The sequence below is a fragment of the Rattus rattus genome, chromosome 3, assembly GCF_011064425.1.
Source record: "Rattus rattus isolate New Zealand chromosome 3, Rrattus_CSIRO_v1, whole genome shotgun sequence".
Taxonomy (NCBI): domain Eukaryota; kingdom Metazoa; phylum Chordata; class Mammalia; order Rodentia; family Muridae; genus Rattus; species Rattus rattus.
The window spans coordinates 42,373,327-42,397,267 of record NC_046156.1 but is presented as its reverse complement, the minus strand read 5'-3'; the positions used below and the strand labels follow the sequence as shown (position 1 = coordinate 42,397,267).

At 39.3% G+C, this 23,941-nt stretch overlaps 1 protein-coding gene across 1 annotated transcript in view; it reads right to left on the bottom strand.

Annotated features, from left to right (window-relative positions):
• The window catches only part of Plppr4 (phospholipid phosphatase related 4), a 38,774-nt gene extending 15,060 nt beyond the window's left edge, over positions 1 to 23,714 (bottom strand). The window contains 3 exon segments of the mRNA XM_032897416.1: positions 3,041 to 3,226; positions 23,281 to 23,475; positions 23,477 to 23,714. Coding sequence (XP_032753307.1) covers positions 3,041 to 3,226; positions 23,281 to 23,475; positions 23,477 to 23,506 — 411 coding nt within the window. The 5' untranslated portion in view covers positions 23,507 to 23,714.
• Positions 23,715 to 23,941: the final 227 nt, after the last annotated feature.

The window sequence follows — 23,941 nt, the reverse complement described above, 5'->3', positions numbered from 1 at the left end:
TAGTTGGCAGTAAGATTAAAGACAGAATTATTGCCTTCTCGACTTGTCACCCACTCAGTGCTAAGAAAAGCACATTTTTATGTGGGAAGGCCTCAAAAACAGAAAGAACAATGAAATCAGAACAAAACTAGAAAAATTATATATATTTGGCAAGAGAGGAGTGTCAGATTCTGTCATATGTAGGGATACCAAAGCTCATCTCAATACTGTTCTCTCGATGTCTATGAAACTATTGTTGAAGAAAAAACGCCTCTGATACCTTGAAAGCCTTCATTTGGGGGCATTTTTAATAATAGAAACTTCTTGACTTGCTTCTCTTTACATTAAGAAGCGTTAAAGATGGAGACCCTATAGAAATGCCCATGGAAGGAGATGGCACTGGGCTCCCCACGTCCCCTCAGTGAGTGGAAGGGTGGTAGATCTCTATTGATTTCTCAGGTCTTCAAACCCCAAAGCCCTAGAAAGCACCCCTAACTTGTGTATTGCGAGTTTATGATTGGAATCAAGGCAGTCAAGAGAAGTAGGAACATTGTGATGAGGCCAAGGTCATTGTCCCCAGTACATGTGATAAAATATTCTGGTAGGGAAAATAGCAACTGAGAAATCTTTTCTGATATGATAGGTTTAAAACAAATATGTTTTTCTGCTATGGTCAAATGACTAAGCAAAATGATGGGAAGGCACTACTATTTGAGGAAATATCATCCATTAAAAAGCTTTCTCAAAAAGATAATAAAAATAAAAAAGGTTATAAAAAGCTTTCTTTTCTGGCTCCCACATACATAATTAATAATTCTAATCCCCCTGAATTCACAGGAGGTTCAATAACATTAATTTACAAATTGAATAAATTTGGCTTTAATTATTTTACTGAAATATTTTATTCAATATATTTGTAATATAAATAATATGATTATTATAAGAGTAGTACTTTGGATACACAATAGTGGTTATATGAAAGTATGAAGTTTAGGAGGTCTACACAAAAGCTTTTAAAAACTGCTGATGTACCAAAACTCAAAAGGCCAGTGTATGAGAGAATTTCATAAATCTCCATTTAAGCATGCCTTTCAATTGCATAATATTTGCCCAACATTTATGAGTGTAATGAAAGGACTGGGGAAGCGCAAAGGTTCCTTCTGGTATGAGTAAATGCTATCACCCTGGAAACATGCTTCTTGTCATTTAGGCCAGTAGTGTGGGGTTAGAAGAAATGGCAGCAAGACTTGGGTAACCTTATTTATTAATGGATTTGCATAAAACATGTTTTGGTGATATGTATTAACACAGTAAAACAAATGTTTTATAAATTAGATGCTTAGGAAATAAAGTTGCCAACCAAAAATAGTCAAATGAACTGATAATTTGCATAAAAGAAACATTTTAAAAAGTGCTCAGTATTCCTTGCTATTAGAAATGTGAAAAGTAAAACTACTTTAAGATATTACATTCTCTTAGTTAGAATGGCTATCATCAATAAGTGTGTCAAGAAAGGTTGTAAAAGATGTGGAGAGAAGGAAAGACTTATTAAATGTTGGTAGAGGCAAAAATTAATATAGTCAGAGTGGAAATCAGTTTGGAAATTTCTCAAAAACTTAAAAATAGAATCATATGACTTCAAGACTTTACTCTTGGGCACATAGTCAGGGCAGCCGATATCCTATCCTAGATATGTTTGCACACCATTGTTTATGCTGCCTTCGCCACTATAATAATGAGTCAGAGTCAACTTAGTTGTCCATCAACAGATGAATATATAATGAAAAATTATACGTATATAAAATGGAATACTATTCTGCTCTAAAATAAAATGCAGTCACAAAAATCTGTAGGTAAATACATGAACTTAGAATGTACAAAATAAGCAATGTTATATAATCTCAGAAAAAACCACTTGCTCTCAGTCATAGGCAGTATGTAGCCAGTAAAACATGACACATGTAGCCAGTATGCAATAAGCAAGTATATATGTGGACACAGTATACCCATGTAGAATAAAGAACAGAGAAAGCCAAACACAGGGGATGAAGATGGGCTGAATGCAGCAATGAGTGTATCTTCATTATGAAGGAAGATATAAAACTACTTGCTTTTTAGCTTTAATCTCTCATGGATTTTCTATTTTTGGTGGTAGATGAGTGCATAAAAGCATTACTAAATGTATAAAATAAAACATGAAGCTCCACAGGTTCTGTTCTGAATAGCTACTGAAACTCTAAGAAGTTCGCTGAGCTGTGTAGTCTTTGTTCTGGCTAATTTTAGTGTGTGGTTTTTCAATAATACATGTCTTTAATATTAAATTTTAAAAATAAAACTGCATTAATTTATTTTATTGAAGTGTTTCTATATATATGTTTTAAAATGTAAATGCCTGCTGTGAACCTGAAGGATCTAATTCTCTATATTTACCTATCCATGTGTGTGTATGCATGCATGCATGTGGGAGAGAGAGAGAGAGAAAGAGAGAGAGGAGGGAAGAGGGGAAGGGGGAGGGAGAGGGAGAGGAAGAGGGAGAATGAGAATGCCTTTCATGCCCCAAAGGTGAGTTTTTAAGTTCTTTACAGTTGGTATGCCTCACTGCTTATAATCAGCATAAAGTGTTACCTTAGTAAAAATAAACCTATAAATGTTATCGAAAATTCATTTTTGAGGAGAGAGAAACTGTTGGGTATATAATTATTTATTTTCAACTTTCTAGAATCCAAATAGCAAACAAACACATGAAAAATACACCATTTAGAAGTGTATCAGGAATTTAATACTACCTATTAAAAATAATTGTGTGATTACAAAACCTTTTACATAATGATGTAGAAATACAAGCAAACCATGTATTCTTTTTAAACTTTACATGCCCACAATGTTAAGAAATCAATTACATGATAATGTAAATATATACAATGTATCCCAGACAAGATCTTCCCGAAGGGTTAGAATTCACCTTTTTCCTTTTCTGTTCCCCCCTGCTCACTTAATACACAAACTGGACCATCTTTTGTCCTCTGCGACTGAACAGTACAATTTGAAGGTCAGTTCTTACCGTAATTGCAGGTCCAGCAAAAGCCAAGCTAAGCAACATGAGGAATGGAATGGCCTCTTGGGTTGGCTCAATATACGGCATGCTAAGACTCCTGTCATAGCAACTGAATCCGGAGTGCACAGGTTTGAAGACATCCGTGAGTTCCAGGAAGTAGAGACTAACCACCGATGACGCCAATATAGGCAACTGAGGGTGAAAGACATAGGACATGGTCGATTTTTGTAAATAGGACAAATAGAATCAGTACATAATGGTGTTGGGAACTGATGCAATTTCCTTCTTCTCTCGTGGCCCTTCTGTGGGCCAGAATAAAATAGTTAAAAAGTGCTGTGAAGTTGACATCCACACGATGCTTCCTATTCATCTGCCTTACCAGGCTGCTCTGAACCTGTCACCCTTCACTTGGTGTTGTTATCTCTCTCATCTTGCTCTTTACTCACCAATTCTCTCCCCTCATCCATTAACATTACACAGAGACTTCTGGGACTATTCCAGTGCATTTCCCTTCCCTCCTTAAGCATCCCGTTGGTTGTCATTCTCATCTGAACCAAATCCAGCCTACCACGAAGAAAATCCAAGTGCTACATCGTGGATTTGAACCTTCTTCAGTATCTGGACTTGGTCTCAGTCTCCAACTCTTCTAGGAATTCACTTCTAACACTCTTCAATCTGTGCTGACCTCACTCAGATGGTTTTTCATGCTTGCCCTGTGGGAGTTAAATGTACTTCTGCCCAAGGTCCTTTGCATCAGTGCCTCCTCCCTTTCATATCCTCTCCACAGCTCTTTGCATGAAGGATATTTCTCTATCATTAATTGTACTACCCAGAATCCTACAGCCATAGTGGCCTTTGATCCTCCTCAACCTTGTCATCTATGTTGACTTTTCTCAATGGCACTTACTAATCAAAATAGCTTTGCAATTAACATCATGTTAGTAAAATCAACAATCAATTCATTTAGTTTTCGTCTATAAATTACTACTAAATAAACACTCGAGGAAGTGAGAATCTGTCAGTATTGTTTATTGCTGAGTCTTTGAAGCATAAAACTATTACTAGCACATTTTAACACTCAATACATCATTTGGTAGTTTTTAATGGCCAACAACAACTTATCAATAAATGACTAACTGAATAAATGTGTAAGCCTTAATGTATTACAGTAAGTAGACTGCTTTGTCACATTTAGCAAGTAAAAAAAACGCATGCCAACCAGTGGAATTAAAACTTTGGATTGCAGTAGCTTATTTTTATTGAAAGAATATCTCATGAAATAATTGAGAAATGCACCAAAAATAATTCATTGTTTATCTGAAATTTTAATTTCCCTGTCATTTGTTTGGCTATGTTTAAATGAATTGCAATGCAGTTCCTCACCATTTGTGGAGAAGACCCATCTCAAATGTAAGACTGAGTGTGACTGAAGCAGACGGACATGTCAGAATGCACAAACACTCCCCTCCCCCGACATGACCACTTTTGTATTTTAAGGTTTTGCTGTTTATAGATATTTACATAACCAAACCATAAAGGTTTTTATGAGAATATTATTAACCTGTAATTATTTGTGGTTATTTGTTTAAAATATAAATATACAAGATGGAATCATACTATTTCCAAGAAGTCCTTTTATGTAATGAAGTGGGCATTAGGCTTATTGGAAAGTTTAGTGATGAGTCTATTTTTGTTTTTGTTTTTGTTTTTTGGTTTTTGGTTTTTTTTTTTTTTTTTGGTTTTCAAGTGGGTGGTTTTCACCGAACAAAACATTACATTAAAATATTTATGTTTTTGTTATCCATTATCATTTGATGACTCTAAATGGCTGGTTATTTCTTCAGAGTCTTCCATAATCTGATGTACAGGAAAAATAACTTTTCATCTTGACCAATAAAACAGCTCTTCCTGGTGTATGTGTGTGACTAAAATTTTCATTTCAATCTATGTTAATATATTTCACTTTAATTTAGCAAATATATCACTTTCTACACACCAGGTAATTTTGTTTTGACAATTAATTCATTGATTTTTAACTCATTTAATTTAAGTATCATCATGACAGTAGTCATAACAGGAAGTGGCTGAGTGAGATTTTGAACCAAGCTCATTTCAAATGTTATGCATCAAACACAACTCTATTGTCCTTTCCCATAATTAAACAGAAATAAATGGTTCATATAGTGAAACATGACTAGCATCAATTTAAAAGATTACTGTTAGCTTGAGTTTCTGTATTTATTACTTAGTTGAAGTATGTATTAATTAGTCTAAACAGACTTTATCTTAGATGTGTGGTTCCTATAAAATTTGAAAAATTTTCTTCATTTTTAAAAATTAGTTAATTTATATACTTTACATCTCAATCACAGTTTCCCCTCCCTCTTGTCCTTCTAGTCCCTCCTTTCACTTCACCTTCCCTACCCCCGTCTCCCTCTCCTCAGAGAAGGGGATGTCTCTCATTTTTACCAGCCTGCTTTGGCATATCAAGCTGAAGTAGGACTAGGTATGTCCCTTACTGAGCCTAGACAAGGTAGCCCATTTAGGGAAAAGGGGTCCAAAGGCAGAGAGAGCCCCTGATACAGTTGTTAGGGGTACCACATGAAGACAAAATTGCACATCAGTTATGTATGTGTTTGGGGCCTAGGTAATACCACGCATGCTCTTTGGTTGATGGTTCAGTCTCTGTGAAACCCAATGAGCACAGATTAGTTGATTGTGTAGGTTTTCTTGTTGTGTGCTTCATCCTTCTCCTTCCTTCAGTACTTCCTCCCTCTCTTCCACAAGATTCCCCAAGCTCTGGTTAATGTTGAATGAAATATTTCACATTTAACTCGATTTCTCCATCCACTTTCAATTTTCCTGGAAAATACCTTGAACATTTTATACGTATTTTGCACATGGGAGTTGGATCTGAGATCTTCAGTGTCCATGCAGTTAACATTTGATGATCTATTTCTCCTTTAAAAAAGATTTATTTTTATTTATGTGAGTATACTGCAGCTGTCTTCAGACACACCAGAAGAAGGCATCAGATCCCATTACAGAAGGTTGTGAGCCATCATGTGGTTGCTGGGAATTGAACTCAGGACCTCTGGATGGACCATTGAGCCATCTCTCTAGTCCTGATGATCGATTTTTTTTAAGTAGTCATAGACTTACAAGGTGACCTTAATGTCTCCTGAAGAAAGGTGAGCAAAATTTTATCACCATGAGCAATTAGAAAATAGAGTTGACCTTCCTTAGCAGAGACACATTCCTCTTTGGACTTTTGTGAATGACTGCTTTATACAGAAACTGTGCTCAATGGTATTAGTGAAGATACAGCCAAAGAATGAGGCTAATATTCTCAATGTGTATAAATGGGAAACAGAAATGAATGCTTAGAGGTTTGCCAGTGCAGAGGAACCAGGGCAGGAGTTGATGGCTTTCTAGTGACTGTCAGGTTCTGGTGGCAGTACATTCACTCAGTCAATCAGAGATGACCTTGGATGCAATTTTAAATTCCAGGTTTTTTTATCTATGAAATTAGCCAGTAGGATGACAAGATGAAATGAGCCATTGCAAACCAGATGACCCAGTACCTGGGGTAGAGACGACCTAGTTTACTTTGGTCCTCTAATGTACATTTCTTTCTCTTTCCATGAATTTAGGTACCCGTGACTTTAAAAAAAGTTAAGCAGACAAATCTAGGGATAAAATTGCAAAAGCTTACAACAAAGTTTATTATAGGATATGATAGTTGTCCAAATTCATTATTAGTGTTGCCAATTATTCACTTAGTTCCTAAGTTAAACTTTATAAGGTTGTGTTCAAAGAAAAATGAATATAGGATTTCTAGAAACAGCTTCAGGTAGCCTCAGAAATACCTAAAATGAATCCTTTGTAGAAAAAGCCTGGCCATTGTCTAAAACTGTCCAACGTAATTGTATAATGTTAGCAATATCCTTTTTCATTCTCATCTTAATTTTCTAGCACCCATTTCCAGGAAATTATTGCATGCTGGCTTTTTTTTTTGGTAGTGATCTGCTATGAAATGGGTCTGATGCTTTCCCATCAGGCTATGGTTTAATCTTTCTGTATTGTCATTAATGATTGCTAATATCAGAATGACTTCCAACCACATGCACACACATACACACACACACACAGACAATAGGTTGACGTGTGAATTAAAATAATGTCTTTTACTAATACTTACATCTTGCTACCTTCCTCACATTAGCCATTTTTTGTAGCTATGTAATAGTTACCTGTGTTTCTGTAGAAGCCTGCTTCAATATCTTTACTTGTTTTCATAGCGAGGAATAATTTTCTATCCCTTTGATGTTAGTGTCTCCATTTTTTCTGAGAGGTCATCTAGTTTTTGTCTTTTTCATCACTGTGTGTGTGTGTGTGTGTGTGTGTGTGTGTGTGTGTACACATGTATGAGCATGTCTTCCACCCAAGTGCAGTGAATTAAATGACACCTTTTTATTCTTTCATATTTGTCTTCAAAAGCATCTTTTCATCTTTGAGGTACTTAGCAACGTAAGTTTCTTTTGAATGCAAGAAAGTTAACAGGCAAGATGTGCTAATTTGGGTATACATATATAAAATTTTATATGCATATAATAGGTCTAGACTTTGATAGCATTTAAAACGAGATTATGAAGATTTAAAATTGTCTATATAGGCAATTATAGTTGTTTTATTTCCTGTGCTATAGCTAAGAAAAAAATGTGAGCCAACCTGCTTTATGCAGCTGTACAGAGGAGCAAAATTACCTGAAGAATAGAAAAGTTGTTCTCAAAAAGAACAGATTGATTCTTATAATTACCATGTACTGAGGAACTCCTGAGTGAAAATGATAGAGCAATTTCAGAGAAAATAAAATGTTAACTTTTGGAGCACAGAGCTAAGGAGAAGACAGGTATTTTAAGAGATCAGATTTGCTAGGTAATGTTGATTTTTCTCGTATAGGTTTAAAAAAAAACAAATCTTCAGTGTGTATCAGTTTTGGTGACATATCTATGCAGTCCACCATGACATCTTATCTAGGACAGACGGCTTACTTACACATAGCATGCTGGTAGTAAGTACCTGGTTCCTCTCCACTGGGGAGCATTCACTTTGCTCTCCAACTGGTAGAACACATGTTGGTTCCTCTCTCGGACCTATTTCATGGCCACAGTGGATTTAGAATCCTAGAAGAATCTTTTAAGGCAGTGGCAGCATCTTCGTCGTCACTCAGCATACATAGTGTTGTTGAATAACCTGCTTACTCTTTTCTGTCCTAAACCTCTGTTGAGAGCCTGCCTGCTCACACAAGTCATTGTTCAGGTTTTGAGTAAATAGAGACCTTAATCTCATGGGTATACTTGCTAGTTGAAGAAGGTGGATAAGAACGAAGAAAGAATCTTGGAAAAAATTGACATGTCTAAAGAAGGAGGAGGTAGTGTTTTAGTTCCTGGATTCTCTGTACCTTAGGCAACACCTGCTTAGATGCTGTCTAATTTATCCACCTGGAGAAAGCAAGCTTTGATGACTTCAGAGAGGTAGACTTGGCAGGGAACTGGAGTCAAGGGCAGGAATTGGGATTTTATATAAAATAAAACTGGAAACATTCAGAGATGACACGGAGCTCTAACATAACTCAAAATATCTTTTACCAAGGTTGCTTTGGGAATGGGATTGATGATGGACAGCAGGAGTTCTGAAGTTGAAGCAGAGTGAAAATTTGAGTGCCCTTCAAGATTTAGCAAGATGTGTATTCCTCTGTAACAGATGCAAGGCACTTGTTCAAGTATACAGTTCAAACTACAGGGCGAGGGAAGAAGTCTCACATCGAAGTGACCTGAGTTCTAGTGGTTTCAGGGCAGACTTAGTAGTCCCAGCCAAGAGAGGAGATGGCTGTTATGGGACACAAAACTAGAGCTCTAGAGAGTTTAGTGATGGTGAGTGTAGTTGGGAAACATAACCAGAATTCAGTGGGTTGTCACCGAAGAAAAGAAAATAATAAAGGTTGGGTTCAGGGAGTCGCAATCCAAGTAAGATCAGCCAGATCATTTCCGGGAAAGGATGTTGGGAGAAACCTGGGAGAGAGTGATCAAGAATTCTGTAACATAGCTTTACAGCTATTCAAAGTGAGATGTTTCTTGGTTGTTTAAATACAGCTGTATAGCAAACTGTAATGTGCTATTTGGGTGGTAAAACTTACAGGGAGGAAGGACGCAGTTCCAGATACAGCCACAGGAGTGTTTAAACATAAGAAGCGTCCTCACGTTTGAAGAACTACACTTGCACAAAAATTTCAAAGTTATCTTGTTTTCACTGTGAGTAACGCCACCACCACAAGGAATAACTCAAGGGATATAATTATGCAAACTGTTCAAAGGAACATTTTTACATAATAACAAATTTAAAATGGGACGTCTAAAAGCAATTTTGACATGTCCTACAGTCACATACAATGGGGAATTTAGGGCTGGGGCGATGGCTGAGTTGACAACGTGTTGTTGCAAGTATGAAGACCTGATATTGGATCCCTAACACCAATGTGAGAAACAATCCAAGGTGGCCTTTGCTGTGATCCCAGTGCTGGAGTGGAGAGAGGAGCCAGGAGTGTGCTGCCTTTGGGTGAACGCTCTCCCTCCTGGCTCAGCGAGAGATTCTACCTCAAGAAGCAAGGTAGGGAAGCTGGGGGTGCTGCTCAGCCCATAAAGGACTTGTGGAGCAAGCCTGAGGGTCACAATTGAGAGCCTTTGTGATATTCACAGATCCCACACGAAAGATGATTATAGTAGCTACATCTACAATTCCAGTGATCAGATAGGGAGATGGGAGGCAAGAACAGGATGTTCTCAAGCCCTCGAGCCACTGTCCCAGACTCAAGGCTGCCTTTTGACCTCAGCACAAGTGCCGTGACTCACGTGCCTCTGCACTTACACACACAGCCAGCCGCACGTAAACACAAGAGAAAAGCAGATCCATGCACACGCGTATTCACACACACATGAGTACATGCACGAATTGTGAACTTTCACATAGCAAAACATATATTGAAGTGGAATTCAAACTCAAAAAATGCTAATACGTCAAAATAGTTTTGTTCAGGACCGACCACCTAAAGGTTGCCAGCACACTGTGATGAAGATGTTCTCTCCTCCCTACCATATACAAACGCTAATGATGCTCTCTGGCATTCTTTGACATTTTTCTGTGCAGACAAAACAGAAAACATTGCCTCAAAATAGTGACAATGAAATAGTATTAAAATATAGCATGAAGCTTTATGGTTTCTAAAGCCAGCTCAGATGAATAATAGTGAACCCTAAAAGTGGGTTTTAAGAGCAAACCAACATTTTCAGTCTCAATAAGGGAATGAGTTAGAACGAACATTTACTATTTTAAGACCCAGATATCTGAACTAGTTTCCTCATGTAAAGTGGGATATGGAGTTACAAATTAAAGCAGGAGGGTGCAGGCACAGGAAACCAGTGTTGGTCTCAGTGTCCAGAGCTTCTGTGGCTTACAGGATTTGGGCAAGATTTAACCTGTTGGGGCAGCAAAGAAATAAGGGGGTTTCTTCCATAGCTACCTGGTTCTAAAATCTCCCACAGGCAACACTACCAAAGACTTGTTTCCTCGCACTTTATTCAGTCAGGGCCAGTCTAAGAAAAAGCATTAAGTTTTCCTGCCTCTTACTTTTTCACAACTTGTTTCCCCCTCCCCCTACCAGAACTAACAGGCCGATTTTCATAGAATTACCATCTGATCATGCAGTTAACAGCACTCTGCTAATGAAGAAGCCAGTGAGGCCTTTTCTGAATGGCCTTCATGACCTTGCTTATATATTTTCTTTTTTTAAAAAATGCTGACCTTTTAAAATAACCCCAGAACCAGCCTTTGAACTCCCAGCAGCCCAGTCAGGATGTGTCTTTGAGGACCATAAGAACTCGTACTGGCTGTGGAGATTCAGTGGTCATTTCCTGCCTTCTTTGGCTCCTAGGTTGTAGCTAGCTGAGCCTTATTTTAATGGGTTTCAAGAGCTCTGGAGAAGTTGCTGATCTAGGAAGCATAGTGATGGGGTTGGAGGAAGGGGAGTGTGTGTGTGTAAAAAACAGTGTTGACATATGGCTACATGCTACACACTCTCAAAACACACATCGTGGGTCTCTATCATGCTTCCATCTCAAGAGAGACATCGTATAAATCTTTGCATTATGGTATATTTTCACATTTTTAAAAAACCAATACTCTTTCACATCTTTTTCTCTTTATAATCTTTCTGCCCTCTGCTTAGAAGTGAGGCTCAGAGTTTTTACATTTAATATATAGCTTCAAAAGGGTTGTTCACTTGACTTTGATATTTATCTCTTACCTGTGCCATCCTCAGATCAGAAATCTGAAAGTAAGATCTTCACATAAGCCAGTGTTTTGGATATGTTTACTAAATGTCTGAGAGATTTATTTGAAAGAGACCAGGAAGTTATATCAAAGGAAGTGAAAATATAATTTATTTATTTACAGTATTTAGTATGTGGTTAGGGCGTAGGCATTTATGCCAGGTGCTGTGTTGATATTAATAGGTTGGTAAATTGAACTTATACTTTATATAGTCTAAGTATTTGTTGGCATCCTCAACTTGGACGTTAAAAACTACAGTGGAGATAAATTATATAAATTGTACAACCATCAGAAAGTCAGTGAGAACACTAATCTTCTGCTTAGGTACCAGTGTCCAAGCAAGATTCTCTGAACTGCTTTGCTTGAGTTGCACCTTGCCCCTCACCCCCACTGTGCAACACTGACTACACTTCCCAGGATGGAAATGGACCTCTTAGGTAACTAGAATGCTTTGAAAAAACCCTTTGCTTTGAACTCTTAAACACTTTCTGTACTGACTTCTTCCTTATCACCTAAGTATGACAAGTATTTCACTTGCTCGAATCTATGATTGGTCCTTTCTAGATCCCATTGTACTTTACAACAGAATTCATTGAGTATAGGCATACATTAAGAGAGAGATGAGGATACGGAGTTTTATTTATTTATTTATTTATTTTCACTTTAGTTCTCCCTTGGGAATATTATGTTATATTTTAGAATAAGGACTTTGCCTCAAATACTTAATCTACTTGATGTCTGCATGGCCAGGACTGTAATTGAATTCTGCTCCAGTAAATTCCTGGAATCCCGTGTCCCCATTACATCTACTGCTGTTCCATCACATGTTGCCATCTGGCACTTGCCTAATGCTTTTCAGGAAAAGATAGCCCCAGGAGTCAGTGGCCCTGCCAGCTCAGAGGACAGAAGGCTAGAGGGAGCCATGTGTGCAAGGGGATTAAGCAGCACCAAGGGTAAGGGATCTTGGGCATTTCCAAACTGCAGCCCTACTAAGAGTATTTCCAGGTCTTAGTGATTCTCCGCTTAGTTTCTCCAAAGCCATCCTTGTTTTCGTTGACTTTGATGGTATCTTAAGAACCGTAAATACTTGGGATGTGAGCTGATTTTGTCTCCACTTTTACCTTCCATCCTTCCGTAGTGAATTGTTTTTAATATATTAGAGATTGAGCACAATGAAGGCTGTGAAAGGTTGGCTTTTGGAACTTTTCCTGGATTCCTGCCTCAGGAATGCCATGATGCTCCAAGGATGCCTGGATCATAGCATCCCTCCCTTATCAAACAACAGGGTATGTAGAGTAGAGAAACTGTTCTTTTTACTTCTTTACTTCTGCTATATCTATGGTTCTCAATGGAAACTAATTTAATGCCTATGTGGATGATCTGAAAGGAGGTGGCATGTGCTTAGGTTGTTCCTGTCATGTAAACATACACACACACACACACACACACACAAATACACACACATACACATACATATACACCCATGCACATGCACACACACATACACACATATACACACACATACACACATGCACACATACATACACACACACGCACACACACACAAACATACACACGTACACACATATACACATACACACACGCACATGCACACACACATACACACACACGCACATGTGCACACACATACACACACATGCACACAATGCACACATACATACACACATGCACACACACACAAACATACACACGTACACACATATACACATACACACATACACACACGCACATGCACACACACATACACACACACGCACATGTGCACACACATGCACACACATGCACACACACATACACATACACACATACCTACACACATACACACACACACTACACAGTATAGTCTTACAGTGTAGGTAAGAAAACCCCACACTTAAAAGTCAACCATACATACCAAGAGAAATTATTTTCAGCTTCTAAAGTTTTGTTATTGTCTTGTTTGAACTCTAACAATTTTGTTAGTGTTCAAAAACACAAGAAATTTAATTTGGGTCCTCCCAGTAGTAATAGTGGTTAATAGCAAATGCTTTTCTATTCTTTATGTCTGAATACAAACTGTATTTCTGTAGTTCTAAAAAGACTAATTACAATCTCTCATTGATTTAATAGTACAGCCTAATATAACACTTAGTGGCTACTTTATTACCTGAATATTGATCTAGCATGAGGCTTGGGGGCTGGGTTTGTGAGCAGCAGCCTTAACCCCAGGCACTGAAGATTGGCTTCTCATCCACGATTAGACACTGAAGTATGTGTATTGTCTTGGAAAGAATTTTGTTCTTGAAACCAAATTAGAGATGAAGACCTGAGGCTGGGGACCAGTATTTCATGTGTTGAAAGTAATTGCTTTGTAAATCCTTTCTTATGGACATAATTTCTCTTTTCTGTAACATGCAGCTGACTTTCAAAAATATGGTACTAATAGCAATTTAATGCTCCTGATATTTGACAGGAACTATTTAAAGGATTTTGCATTTTGGGTTTAGGAAGTCGCCATGATTCATTTTTTTAAAGGAACAGGCTACTATTACAGATATGTTATGGATAAGAGAGCAGAATGTGATTTTTGTGAAGTTATTCAGCTTGGTAGCTGGATTGCTAACTCAAGGGATAAGTGATTATGTTTGTAATCACTGTGTCTATTGTCCTTTCTTTGAAACATCTACCAGTGACCTACTCCTTCCCCCAAATAACTGAGGAACTTTAAATTTAAATATGGAACCATTTTCCTTTCTATACATCTGCTGGGTGGTGTTGAGCAAACGTTTCTTGATATCTGCTAAAGAAAAGTAAGGCTAGCAAATACTGAGATAGAGTGATGCTTTTCACTTCTAATTATAGATTTCATCTCAAAAGAGAACCCACACAGACATATGCCAAATAGTCTGGGTTTCTCTGTGTCTTAAGCAAACAGTCCACAGGAATTTCTCACTAAATGATAAAACGAGTATAGTTTTAAAGTGAGCGCTCATGCAGACAACAGACATTGACACCAATCTCCAGTCTTTTAATAATCTAAAAGGCAGGACCTTGTTTCTGATACAGTAGTTACTGTCTACCATTCCCACCTGACATTTACTTGGGCATCTGAAGATCCATTCTGATCTTCACACTTGCTGGGAAAATGTTTGAACTTCTGAATCATCACTCCATCCCCTAATAGTTGGGTTTTAAGGAGTCCCTAGACACCCCTCCCCCTGCCGCATCAGTCTATTTAAATTAGAGTTTACTAGAAAACAAGGGCTATATCTGCTTTTAACCTGTGTTAGAGAATTAGATGAGTGATGATATATGAAAAAATTATATTAAAGAATAATGAGAAATTCACTTATTTTCTAAATATTGTTTTAAACTACATTATTTTTCCAAACATTTCTTTTCCTCTCTGTAAGAGACTCTATTCATATCAAGTGAAGTAATTGTGAAATTATATGGGAACACTTGGGCAATATGATGGGAAAATATAATTTTTAGTGTTTTCTTCTTTGGATGCATCCATGCTCTATAATAAAAGGGTAAGAGTGTGTGGGATAATAACTCAGAAAAGGAGCAGATCCAGTCATGCTGTTCCGTGATGCACGAAAGGTGCTGAGAAACAGGGGCACACAGCAAGCACAGTCCATGCACGCGCCAAGTTAGAATGACTTGCATGAGCTTTGACTCAGACAAGAACATGCTCTCACAGAGAATGGAAGCATGGTAGAGGAAAAGGCGTAGAGCCGTGATTTGGGGGGTGGAGGGACTACTGGGAAACGGTGTCTTCTAGACATTACAGGACCACCAATCATGAGCTCCCAGCAGCTGTTGTTCCTTGCTCAAGATCAAGTCCATCAAGATCCCAGCATGAATGTAGGAGCTCACCAGGTCCTAGCTGAAGTATTGAATGTTGGTGGCCACTGAGAGAGGGTAAATCCTTTTACTTCAGGATTGTGGCCCTACTATGTTGCCTATACTTCATATAGGAAACTCTCCCTGGACTCAGTATGTTACTTTTTAAAAGGAGAGATGATATCAAGTTGTAGAGGGGATGCGGAAGGTGGCTAGGAGGAGATGGCGTGGGGAGTGAGGTTGAATATAATCAATGCTCAATATGTTCATGTATCAAATTCTCAAAATAACATATATTTAATTAAATAATTCTAAAAACCATAATAACTAGAAAAATGACACACAACAGAAATAAGGAGACCTTCATCTCGTTCTGATATTAACCATACATATCTTTAGTTAACTCTTAACATTTTAAAACAGTCTTCTTATATCTGACACAACCATGTCAGATGTTTTTGGACTACACAGTTAATTTTGCAATGAGAGTGTTTAATATTGCATTTTGTACAAGAGTGTTTTGTTGATAGAAAGCCTAGGCTTTTGTATATTATTGTATCTACACAGTCCATGGGGAACACTTGTTCTGTAAATGACATTTGATGTACATTTCTGTTCGATGTACATTGCCAGCATTAAAAGCAATCACTGTTTCTCAAATGCAAGTCATCTTAGACAATCCACATGCCTAAAGAAGTCTCCAAGGCTTGCTCACAGGTTAGATCTCCAATAAGCTCACGTGCACTCACTCCTACCTCCATTTTCATAAGATCTCTCTCTTAGCCCTACTTGCTTTAGCTTCACTTTGTATCTATTTACTGCAAGCCATGTACCTAGCCGTATCTTTTTGTGAACCTATCCTATCCATTCCACTTCCTTTATACTCAGTTCAAAGGCTTCTTCTCTTCCATCCCGCCCATAGCTCCTCATTAATCTCCATAGACACCCGATGAATGCCATTTGTTCTGGCTAAAAGCAGACATTTTTTTGCGAGTGCACAATGATCGTGGGTTTTGAACTATCCACGCTAGAAGGAAACCACTTACCACCAAGCAGAAAATAGTACCAGCAAAGTCAAACTCAGTAGTGAGATGCACAGGAAAAAATGTGACTCCTTGGCTTTGACAAAATGCCAACCGATCTTACCTCATAACCTCTAGTACCATGAAGCTAGCTGAGTCAAGGAGAGGATCATCTCTTCATTTTACTTCATCACTAAATCCTGCACTCTCACTGGAAGTATACATGGTGTAACACAGTACAATCATAGTGTGTGAGCAGAACTCGGCCTGATTCAGATCTTGGCTTCTTCCATTAACTGTCTCTGCAAAGATATTTATCTCTTTGAGCTACAATTTTCTTGTTGAAAGAGCAAAGATAGTAATGCCTTGGTTGAGGCTGGGCATAATTCTACCACTTGGAAGCCTAAGGCTGGAAGGTCCAAGTTTGAGGCAAGCTTGGGATAGAAATTGAAATCTAGTCACAAAACAACCCACAAAAACAGAAACAAAACACCAGCCAAGCAAACAAAAAAACAAAACAAGACAAAACCCAATCAAATCAACAAGGGCAAACTTCCTCCTCTGTGTAACGGTCCTGAGAATGGGTGATAACGTAGCCAGAGCGTCTTCCACACAAAGAACACTTGAAATTCACTAATCTTTATATATTGTTGTTGTTGTTACCAAGATTATTGTCACTAGCATCATCAACGCGGCCATTATAACTCTCTTTGAAGCTGACAGAAATGAACTAATACTGTCATGCTATACAATTCCCCAGTGTAAGGGAATGTCAGGGCGGGGAGGCAGGAGAGAGGGTGGTTGAGTGGGGGAGCACCCTCATAGGATGGGGGGAGGGATGGGATAAGGGGTTTATGGACAGGAAACCAGGAAAGGGGATGACATTCAAAATGTAAATAAAAAAACATCCAATAAAAAAAAAGAAAAGAAAAAAATGTAGGACATTTACTCATGGAGAAAAGATAGAGATTGTGCCTTTGAAGAGGAGAGAGAAGGAGAAGTGTCCTCATTTAACTCTAGCTGTAGGACTTAGGAATCTATTCTCTTCTCCTACTTTCCCTTTGCATCAATTCGTGGATTGTAAGTAACTGGGGAAGGGTGATTTGCCAGCTTTTCTCACTTGGCAGAGTTTAGAACAGTTTTTTTGAGGAGACTATGTCTACCCAATCCAAAGAGATGGGGAAATTCACAGTTACTATTTTGGTACATGGAAACTCAGTGATGTTGTGATATAATCTTTCTTGCTGATATTAATGTTCATGTAAAAAGAAAATAAACTATGTTTTACAGAAAGATTAAAGAGCTTATATAAATTAGAAAAGAAGATGATACAGAACACAGAAATGTGGATTCATGTTAGTTAAAAAGTTAAGATATAAATGTCTTGAAAAAATTTCTCAAAAGAAATAATTTTATTTATATTTAGGTTAAAAAAGCCTTGATTGCACATTTCTGATTCTGTTTTGTATTTTCTCACATAATTTTATCACACACTCAATGCTCATATGAGTCTGTGTGCAGAGTTTTGAGCACGTGTATGGGTGTACATAAAACAAAAGATTTTGGTCCTGTCTTTATGGATGTCCAGTTAAAACACATTAAACATTTCTTCCTCTTCAACAGGTCTGCATTATCTCAGAGACTGAGAAGTATGCCACCAAGCTGAACGATGCTTAAATAGAATGAAATCTGTCGCCCATTTTTTTCACTTTCATAAATTTTCAGCTGGGGACTTTACAAATGATTTATTATGTATTTACATTACATGGTGAATGGTCTTTGAGCAGTGTTTCTAATGAGAAAAAGATTATGAGCCCAAGCTCAGGGGGGTTGTTACAGGGCTGAGAAGAAAAGTGATCCCCTCTCCCCTAGACTGCCAGCATCATGGAATGTAAGATTCAGTGGTTAAGGCACAAAGCCTTTGGCTGATGCTCCCAGCTGCAATCACCAACACAGGAGAGGTGGCTATCAACTGGAGAGGGCTTCGCAAATTAAAATGCAAGAACATATTGCCCTACTTTTGGTTTAATATAATACTACCTTGGTTATGTGCTTGTTTAAGGGTCCAGTCTGTCCATAGCTGGCCTTTCTTTTCTCACGTTGAACAGTGGAAAACTGAATTATTCACCTAATCCATAAAGTGGGTTCTGTTCTAGAAGTCATCTTGCTTTACAAACTACCACAGGATGTGACTGTCAACCTCTTTATCAGTGAAACCAAAGATAAGATAAAGGAAACAACAACAACAACAACAACAACAACAACAACAACAACAACAACATCCTGCCCGTTAACTTACTGTCAAGTGTGGTTGTGAGCCAGGACAGGATTGCTTGAACTTTGAAGCTGAACAGTGTGACTTGCGCACACAGGATGACAGAGGTTCTTTGCCAGAGTAAGTGGGCTGGAGCATCTCTGCTCCTTGTCTAGCCTGGGGACACTAGCTGCTGGCTGGTGAGACAGCGTGGGGTGTGCACTGTCTGCTAAGTCTGTGCTGAGTGTCCTCCAGCTGAGGATAGCTGAGCTGAGGACGCAGTCTCTCTCACCTTTGACCATGTGCTCACCCCGTATCTTCCTGTTTTGCTGTTGCTGGTTTTTCTGCTTGCTTTCTTTTTGAGTTGGGGTCTAAAAAGTGTTGCTAAACTTGGCTGGGTTCAAACTCCCGGACTGCAGTGATCATCGCAGCCCAGCCTCCCAGGTGCCATCTTCTTGTTCTTAACAGAGAGGAAGCAGAGGGAGTAACTTTGGCTGTATGTGTATTCTCTATGTTAGTGGAGTGTACTAGTCTGCGATGGTGAGCATGAAGATTGAGTTTGTACCCACTCTGCAACAACTGTTGCTTTGTAAGCTTGGCTATGTTACTTAATTTCTATCTATTTCCTTGAAAAAATCTAGACAATGACCTTTTATTGAAAATTACATTTATTTATTCATTGTGTATGTATGTATGCATATGTATATGCATTTGTGTGTATGTCTGTATGTCTGTATGTATATATGTTACACATTTTGATACAGAGTTAAAAGGTTAACATGTGGGAATGATTCTATCCTCTCCTTCTAACCCTCCTACCATGTTGGTGCCAGTAATCAAAGTCAGGCCACCGGGGTTGGGCTATCTCACTGACTAGCTTTTTTCTACAACAGAACCACTGAAGATTAAGCTAGAAGGTACATGTTCTTCTAACAGCTTCATGAAGAAAAGTTGTATTTCCTATACAAAGCTAAGAGCATTCCACTCTCCCTACTCATGACCAATATTACAGACTGATTCCAGGGACCCTGTGAAACTTGAACCTCTTCTAGAAACTTGGGAGGTGATAGCTTCTGGGGAACATTGTGAACTAATGAAATAGAACTTTTTCAACCTAGAAGGGGAAAGAATCCACTTCAGGTCAAGGGCAATTGTAAAAGATGAAATTAAAGAATGCAATGTATCCATCTTAAAACAGGCATGATGCCTTAACCACAGAGTATACTCTATAACTAAGAAATGGGCATCTTATTTTCTATTATAGATGAATGTTGCATATTCATATTGAGACTACATGATTTTTATCCCATAAAAGGAAATAGCCAACGAGAGAGCTAATATGGTCAGATTTATCCACTACATGGCACAGGTGATGTTTGAACGAGGTCAATCTGTCTTTAAGGTCCATTGTGTTCCCAATCAGCCAAATGTTGCTATTTTCCTGCAAAAAATGCATCTAGGTTTATTTTAACCCTCTCTGGTCCAAGTGAAAATTTACCAGTTAAGTTCCTTTGTGTAATGGAAAAAAGAAAGCATCTTCAATAAATGCTGCTGGTCTAACTGGCAGGTGGTTTGTAGAAAAATGAAAATAGATCTATTTGTCACCTTGCACAAAGCTCAAGTCCAAGTGGACCAAGGACCTCAACACAAAGCCAGATACACTGAAACTAATAGAAGAGAAAGTGGGAAAGAACCTTAAACTCATGGGCGGGGGTGGGGGGTAGGTGCTTTCTAAACAGAACTCCAGTGGCTCATGCTCCAAGATCAAGAACTGATAAATGGGACCTCATGAAACTGGAAAGCTTCTAATAAGGCAAAGGACACAGACAATAGGACAAATCGGCAACCTACAAATTGGGAAAAAAATCTTCACTAACTCCATATCTGATAGAGGGCTAATATCCAAACTGTATAAAGAACTCAAGAATCAAAGAACAATCTAAAATGGCCCAAACGCTTTAATGAAAAACAGCTTTGGTCTCACGTAAGACCTGAATACTTCCCCTCCCTGAATACTGGTCCTGTCACTGTCTTTATGTTACTTCAATTATACTATCTACACTGATATACAATGGAGGGAGATTTACTTGCGTTTTGTCAGTCTATCTTAATGACCGGGTTATAGGAAACTATGTCCTCTAGTGCTTTTAATTGACATGTTAATTCAAGCTCTGTTTATTCATTTTGCAAAAGAGACTCATCCTGCAGATTCCTCCCACTAGCTTCAAAATGAGTCATTTCTAAGGAGCTGGGTAGTGCTTCCTGCCAACTTTTAAATAGCTGGAAGAACGATGCCTGGTGCCTTCTCCCATCTCCACAATCTCTTTAGAGGTTCATCGTGCATTCAAGTTTCAGGGAGACAATTTGCAATCCAATTTTGGAGGCGTCTATTAGAAGTCTATTACTGCCCCAAATACAGTGTTATAGATACTCATTTGACTTCATGAGGCAGGCACAGTGGTGCTGCCTCTCATTCCAGCACGTGGAAGGTAGAGAGAGATAGGAGAGTCAGGAATTCAAGGCCAGTCTTGCCACTAGTTAGTCTGAATCCAGGTTGTACTCCCTTGGCATCCCATTTCAAAACACAAACAAAAAAACAGAATAAGAAAATGCGAACAAAAACAAATCTTATAATAAACTCAATAATGCGTCTTCAATGATCTCTCTGTAACTTCTCTGGTTAAAATGAATCCATAGATGGTGTCAGAGTGGGTCGATGTGAAAAATAATGGTTTTCACTACTGGAAAATATATAACATTTTTAAGATTTTTTCCCCTAGAGACACAATTCCCATGAATTATAAAATAATCTTTACTTTTAAAATCCTAGGTTAAAGGGTATGTATTCCATGAAAAGGTCCATGAGAATCTGCAGTTTGATTCTTTAAGAGACTGATTGAATTTTGTGGTTTGTACCCTCATTCAATGAGGTTCCTGGAAGCCACTCAGCTGTGTTCTGAGGCAGTCAGCCTCCAGCTGACCTTAGGTGAGTATCTTGTAGGGACAGAATCTCAAACTCAGTCATTTCTCTCCAGTAAACATGAGAGACTTAGATGTGATTAAAAGTGCTTCAGCTAAAAAACAAACAAACAAACAAACAAACAAACAAACAAAGAAACAAACAACGCTAAATGAGTCAGCAGTGCCACAAGTGGTCTAGCCACTGATCTGGAAGCAGGTATTCCAATGTCCTATTCCTCGATTCTGCTCATGGAGCCTTCTGGGCCCACATTTTTCAATCACCTAAGCAGTAGCCTCAAGATTCCTTGTAAAAAAGAAGGGCAATAGGTGAAACAATGATTTAAAAAACTGTTTAAGCAAACAGTCCCCCTCCCTCTCCCCCTGCCTCCCCTCCCCCTCCCTCTCCCTCGTCTCCTACTCTGCCGCCTTTCTATAGGTCCCAGATGAAGGAGTCACAGGTCATTCCTCCGAAACTTATGCACGTCATACACACCTCTCTTAAAACATAAATCTTTCAAAAATATATGGCTCAGAAAAGAAACTTCGAGATACATAGCACTATCAAAGGAGAGCCTTGACACAATATTTCTTGTACAAGTTTCAGGATAGTAGCTCTTCCCCAATCCAGATAAACCTCTCAGTCATCAAAGACAGAAGCTGCTATCTGTACTGGGAAGTGAGAACCTCCATGTTGGGCTAAAAAGACAACGAAGGTAGGCTATTGAGAGTGCAGCAGTCCTTTCCAAATTCTCCATTCAACCCGAGATATAATTACAGGAACCCTTGGAACTCTTAGATTTTCCTAAATGTATGCAATATGTCCTCTCTTCACCTGTAATTTAACAAACCCCTTGCTTAAAAATGTCTTCCGAATGCAATGGATCACAGTACATGGAATCCTGTACCTGTCAATCTTTTACACCCCTCCCATAAACTGTCCCTCCCTCAAATGCTGCATTAGGTAAGTCAGAGGTTCCTTATGAGTGCGAGCCTATGTTAATTGCCGAACCGAAACACTGCTCGGGTCAGAATAAAAGCACAGATACAAAAAAAAAATGTGAACTCAGATGATGTCATACATTTTGAAATATATATTCACTTGTTTATGCATGTATCTACACTGAGCTATATACATATAGACATGAGTATATGTATGCATCTGTGCACACACCCACACACACCACGGCAAAAGGCCAGTAAAATGGTGATTGACATCTAGAAATGACCCAATTTTAGAAGCAGATGAAGTACCATAGCAACTGTAGTAGGAGAAGGGTTTAGAAGGGTTAATAGAAGCCACCGATAATCCTGATACCACATAAACATCTCTGGTCCTACACTCTAGGCAAAACTGTATGCATCTGAATTCCCACCGAAAGCTCACAGAGTTCTAGATATAGTCAGCAAACTGAAAAACACAAATTACAAAATCTAGGCATCATGGCCCCTCCGGAGCATTGATATTTACTGTGCACACTGACGCTATAGGGCCAAAAACTAGACCTGTACTCTCACAGGTATCCCTTCCTGGAAGGACACCCAGTGAGCTGCCCCTAGTGAGAACCAGCCGGTGCTGGCAGGTGTCCACAGGCACACTCAGGGGCGCTCTGGAGAAAAACCTGTGGGAGGAAAGGGAGAGGGTCGAGCATTTGTAAACAGCAGGGCTCAAGCCCTGGTGCTCCAGTGTGGTCACCAATTCTGCCCAGGATCCGAATTCGCTCCGGAGCTGTCCGGAAAGATCTGCATTACGCCAGGGCGCTGGGCCAACTCACCTCAACGAAATAGAAACAGGGCAGGAGGGTGACGCTGTCCTTGATCACTTTGCCCTTTGGCCTCTCCTTCGCCGACATCCCGGCCACCTGCCGGGCTCCGAGTCCTCCCGTGGGTGAGGTGTGCACTGCGCGGCCACCGAGGCGAGCTGCCTGCTCCAGCCGCAAGCGCCCGGCGCCGCTGATGTCACATTCCCCCCCGGGCACCGCTGGAGCCAGCGCGCTGCATGCAGCGCCCCCTCCTTTTCCCCGCCCTTCTTTGCAGTAACCCGGCGGTTCCCTGATCCCGCAGGTCTTCTTCAGCCGGGTTTTAGTCCGTATTTTGCGGGCAAGGGATAGCCAGCTCCCCCTCCAAGCTGTTGCTGCGATGGCTTCCCCTCCCTGCCACTCTCCCTGGGCTCTCCACCGCCCAAGCTGTGAGGCTCCTCTGCTGGTTGTCTGAGCTTGACGTCAAAAATAGGGAAAAGTGGGGGGAGCACTCCTGGTTTCTGCAGAAGCAAGGCTGAGGAGCCAAGGCACCTGGTCTCCTACCTGGGGTTCTTGTTGCCTTTCTAGAGAGCAGGAGCTTGCACCGCACCGCTATCCACCTTACCCATAGCAAAAGAGACCTCCACCTGTGCAAAATTAAAACTCGGATTTCATTCTGACAAGTAGGCCAAAGAAG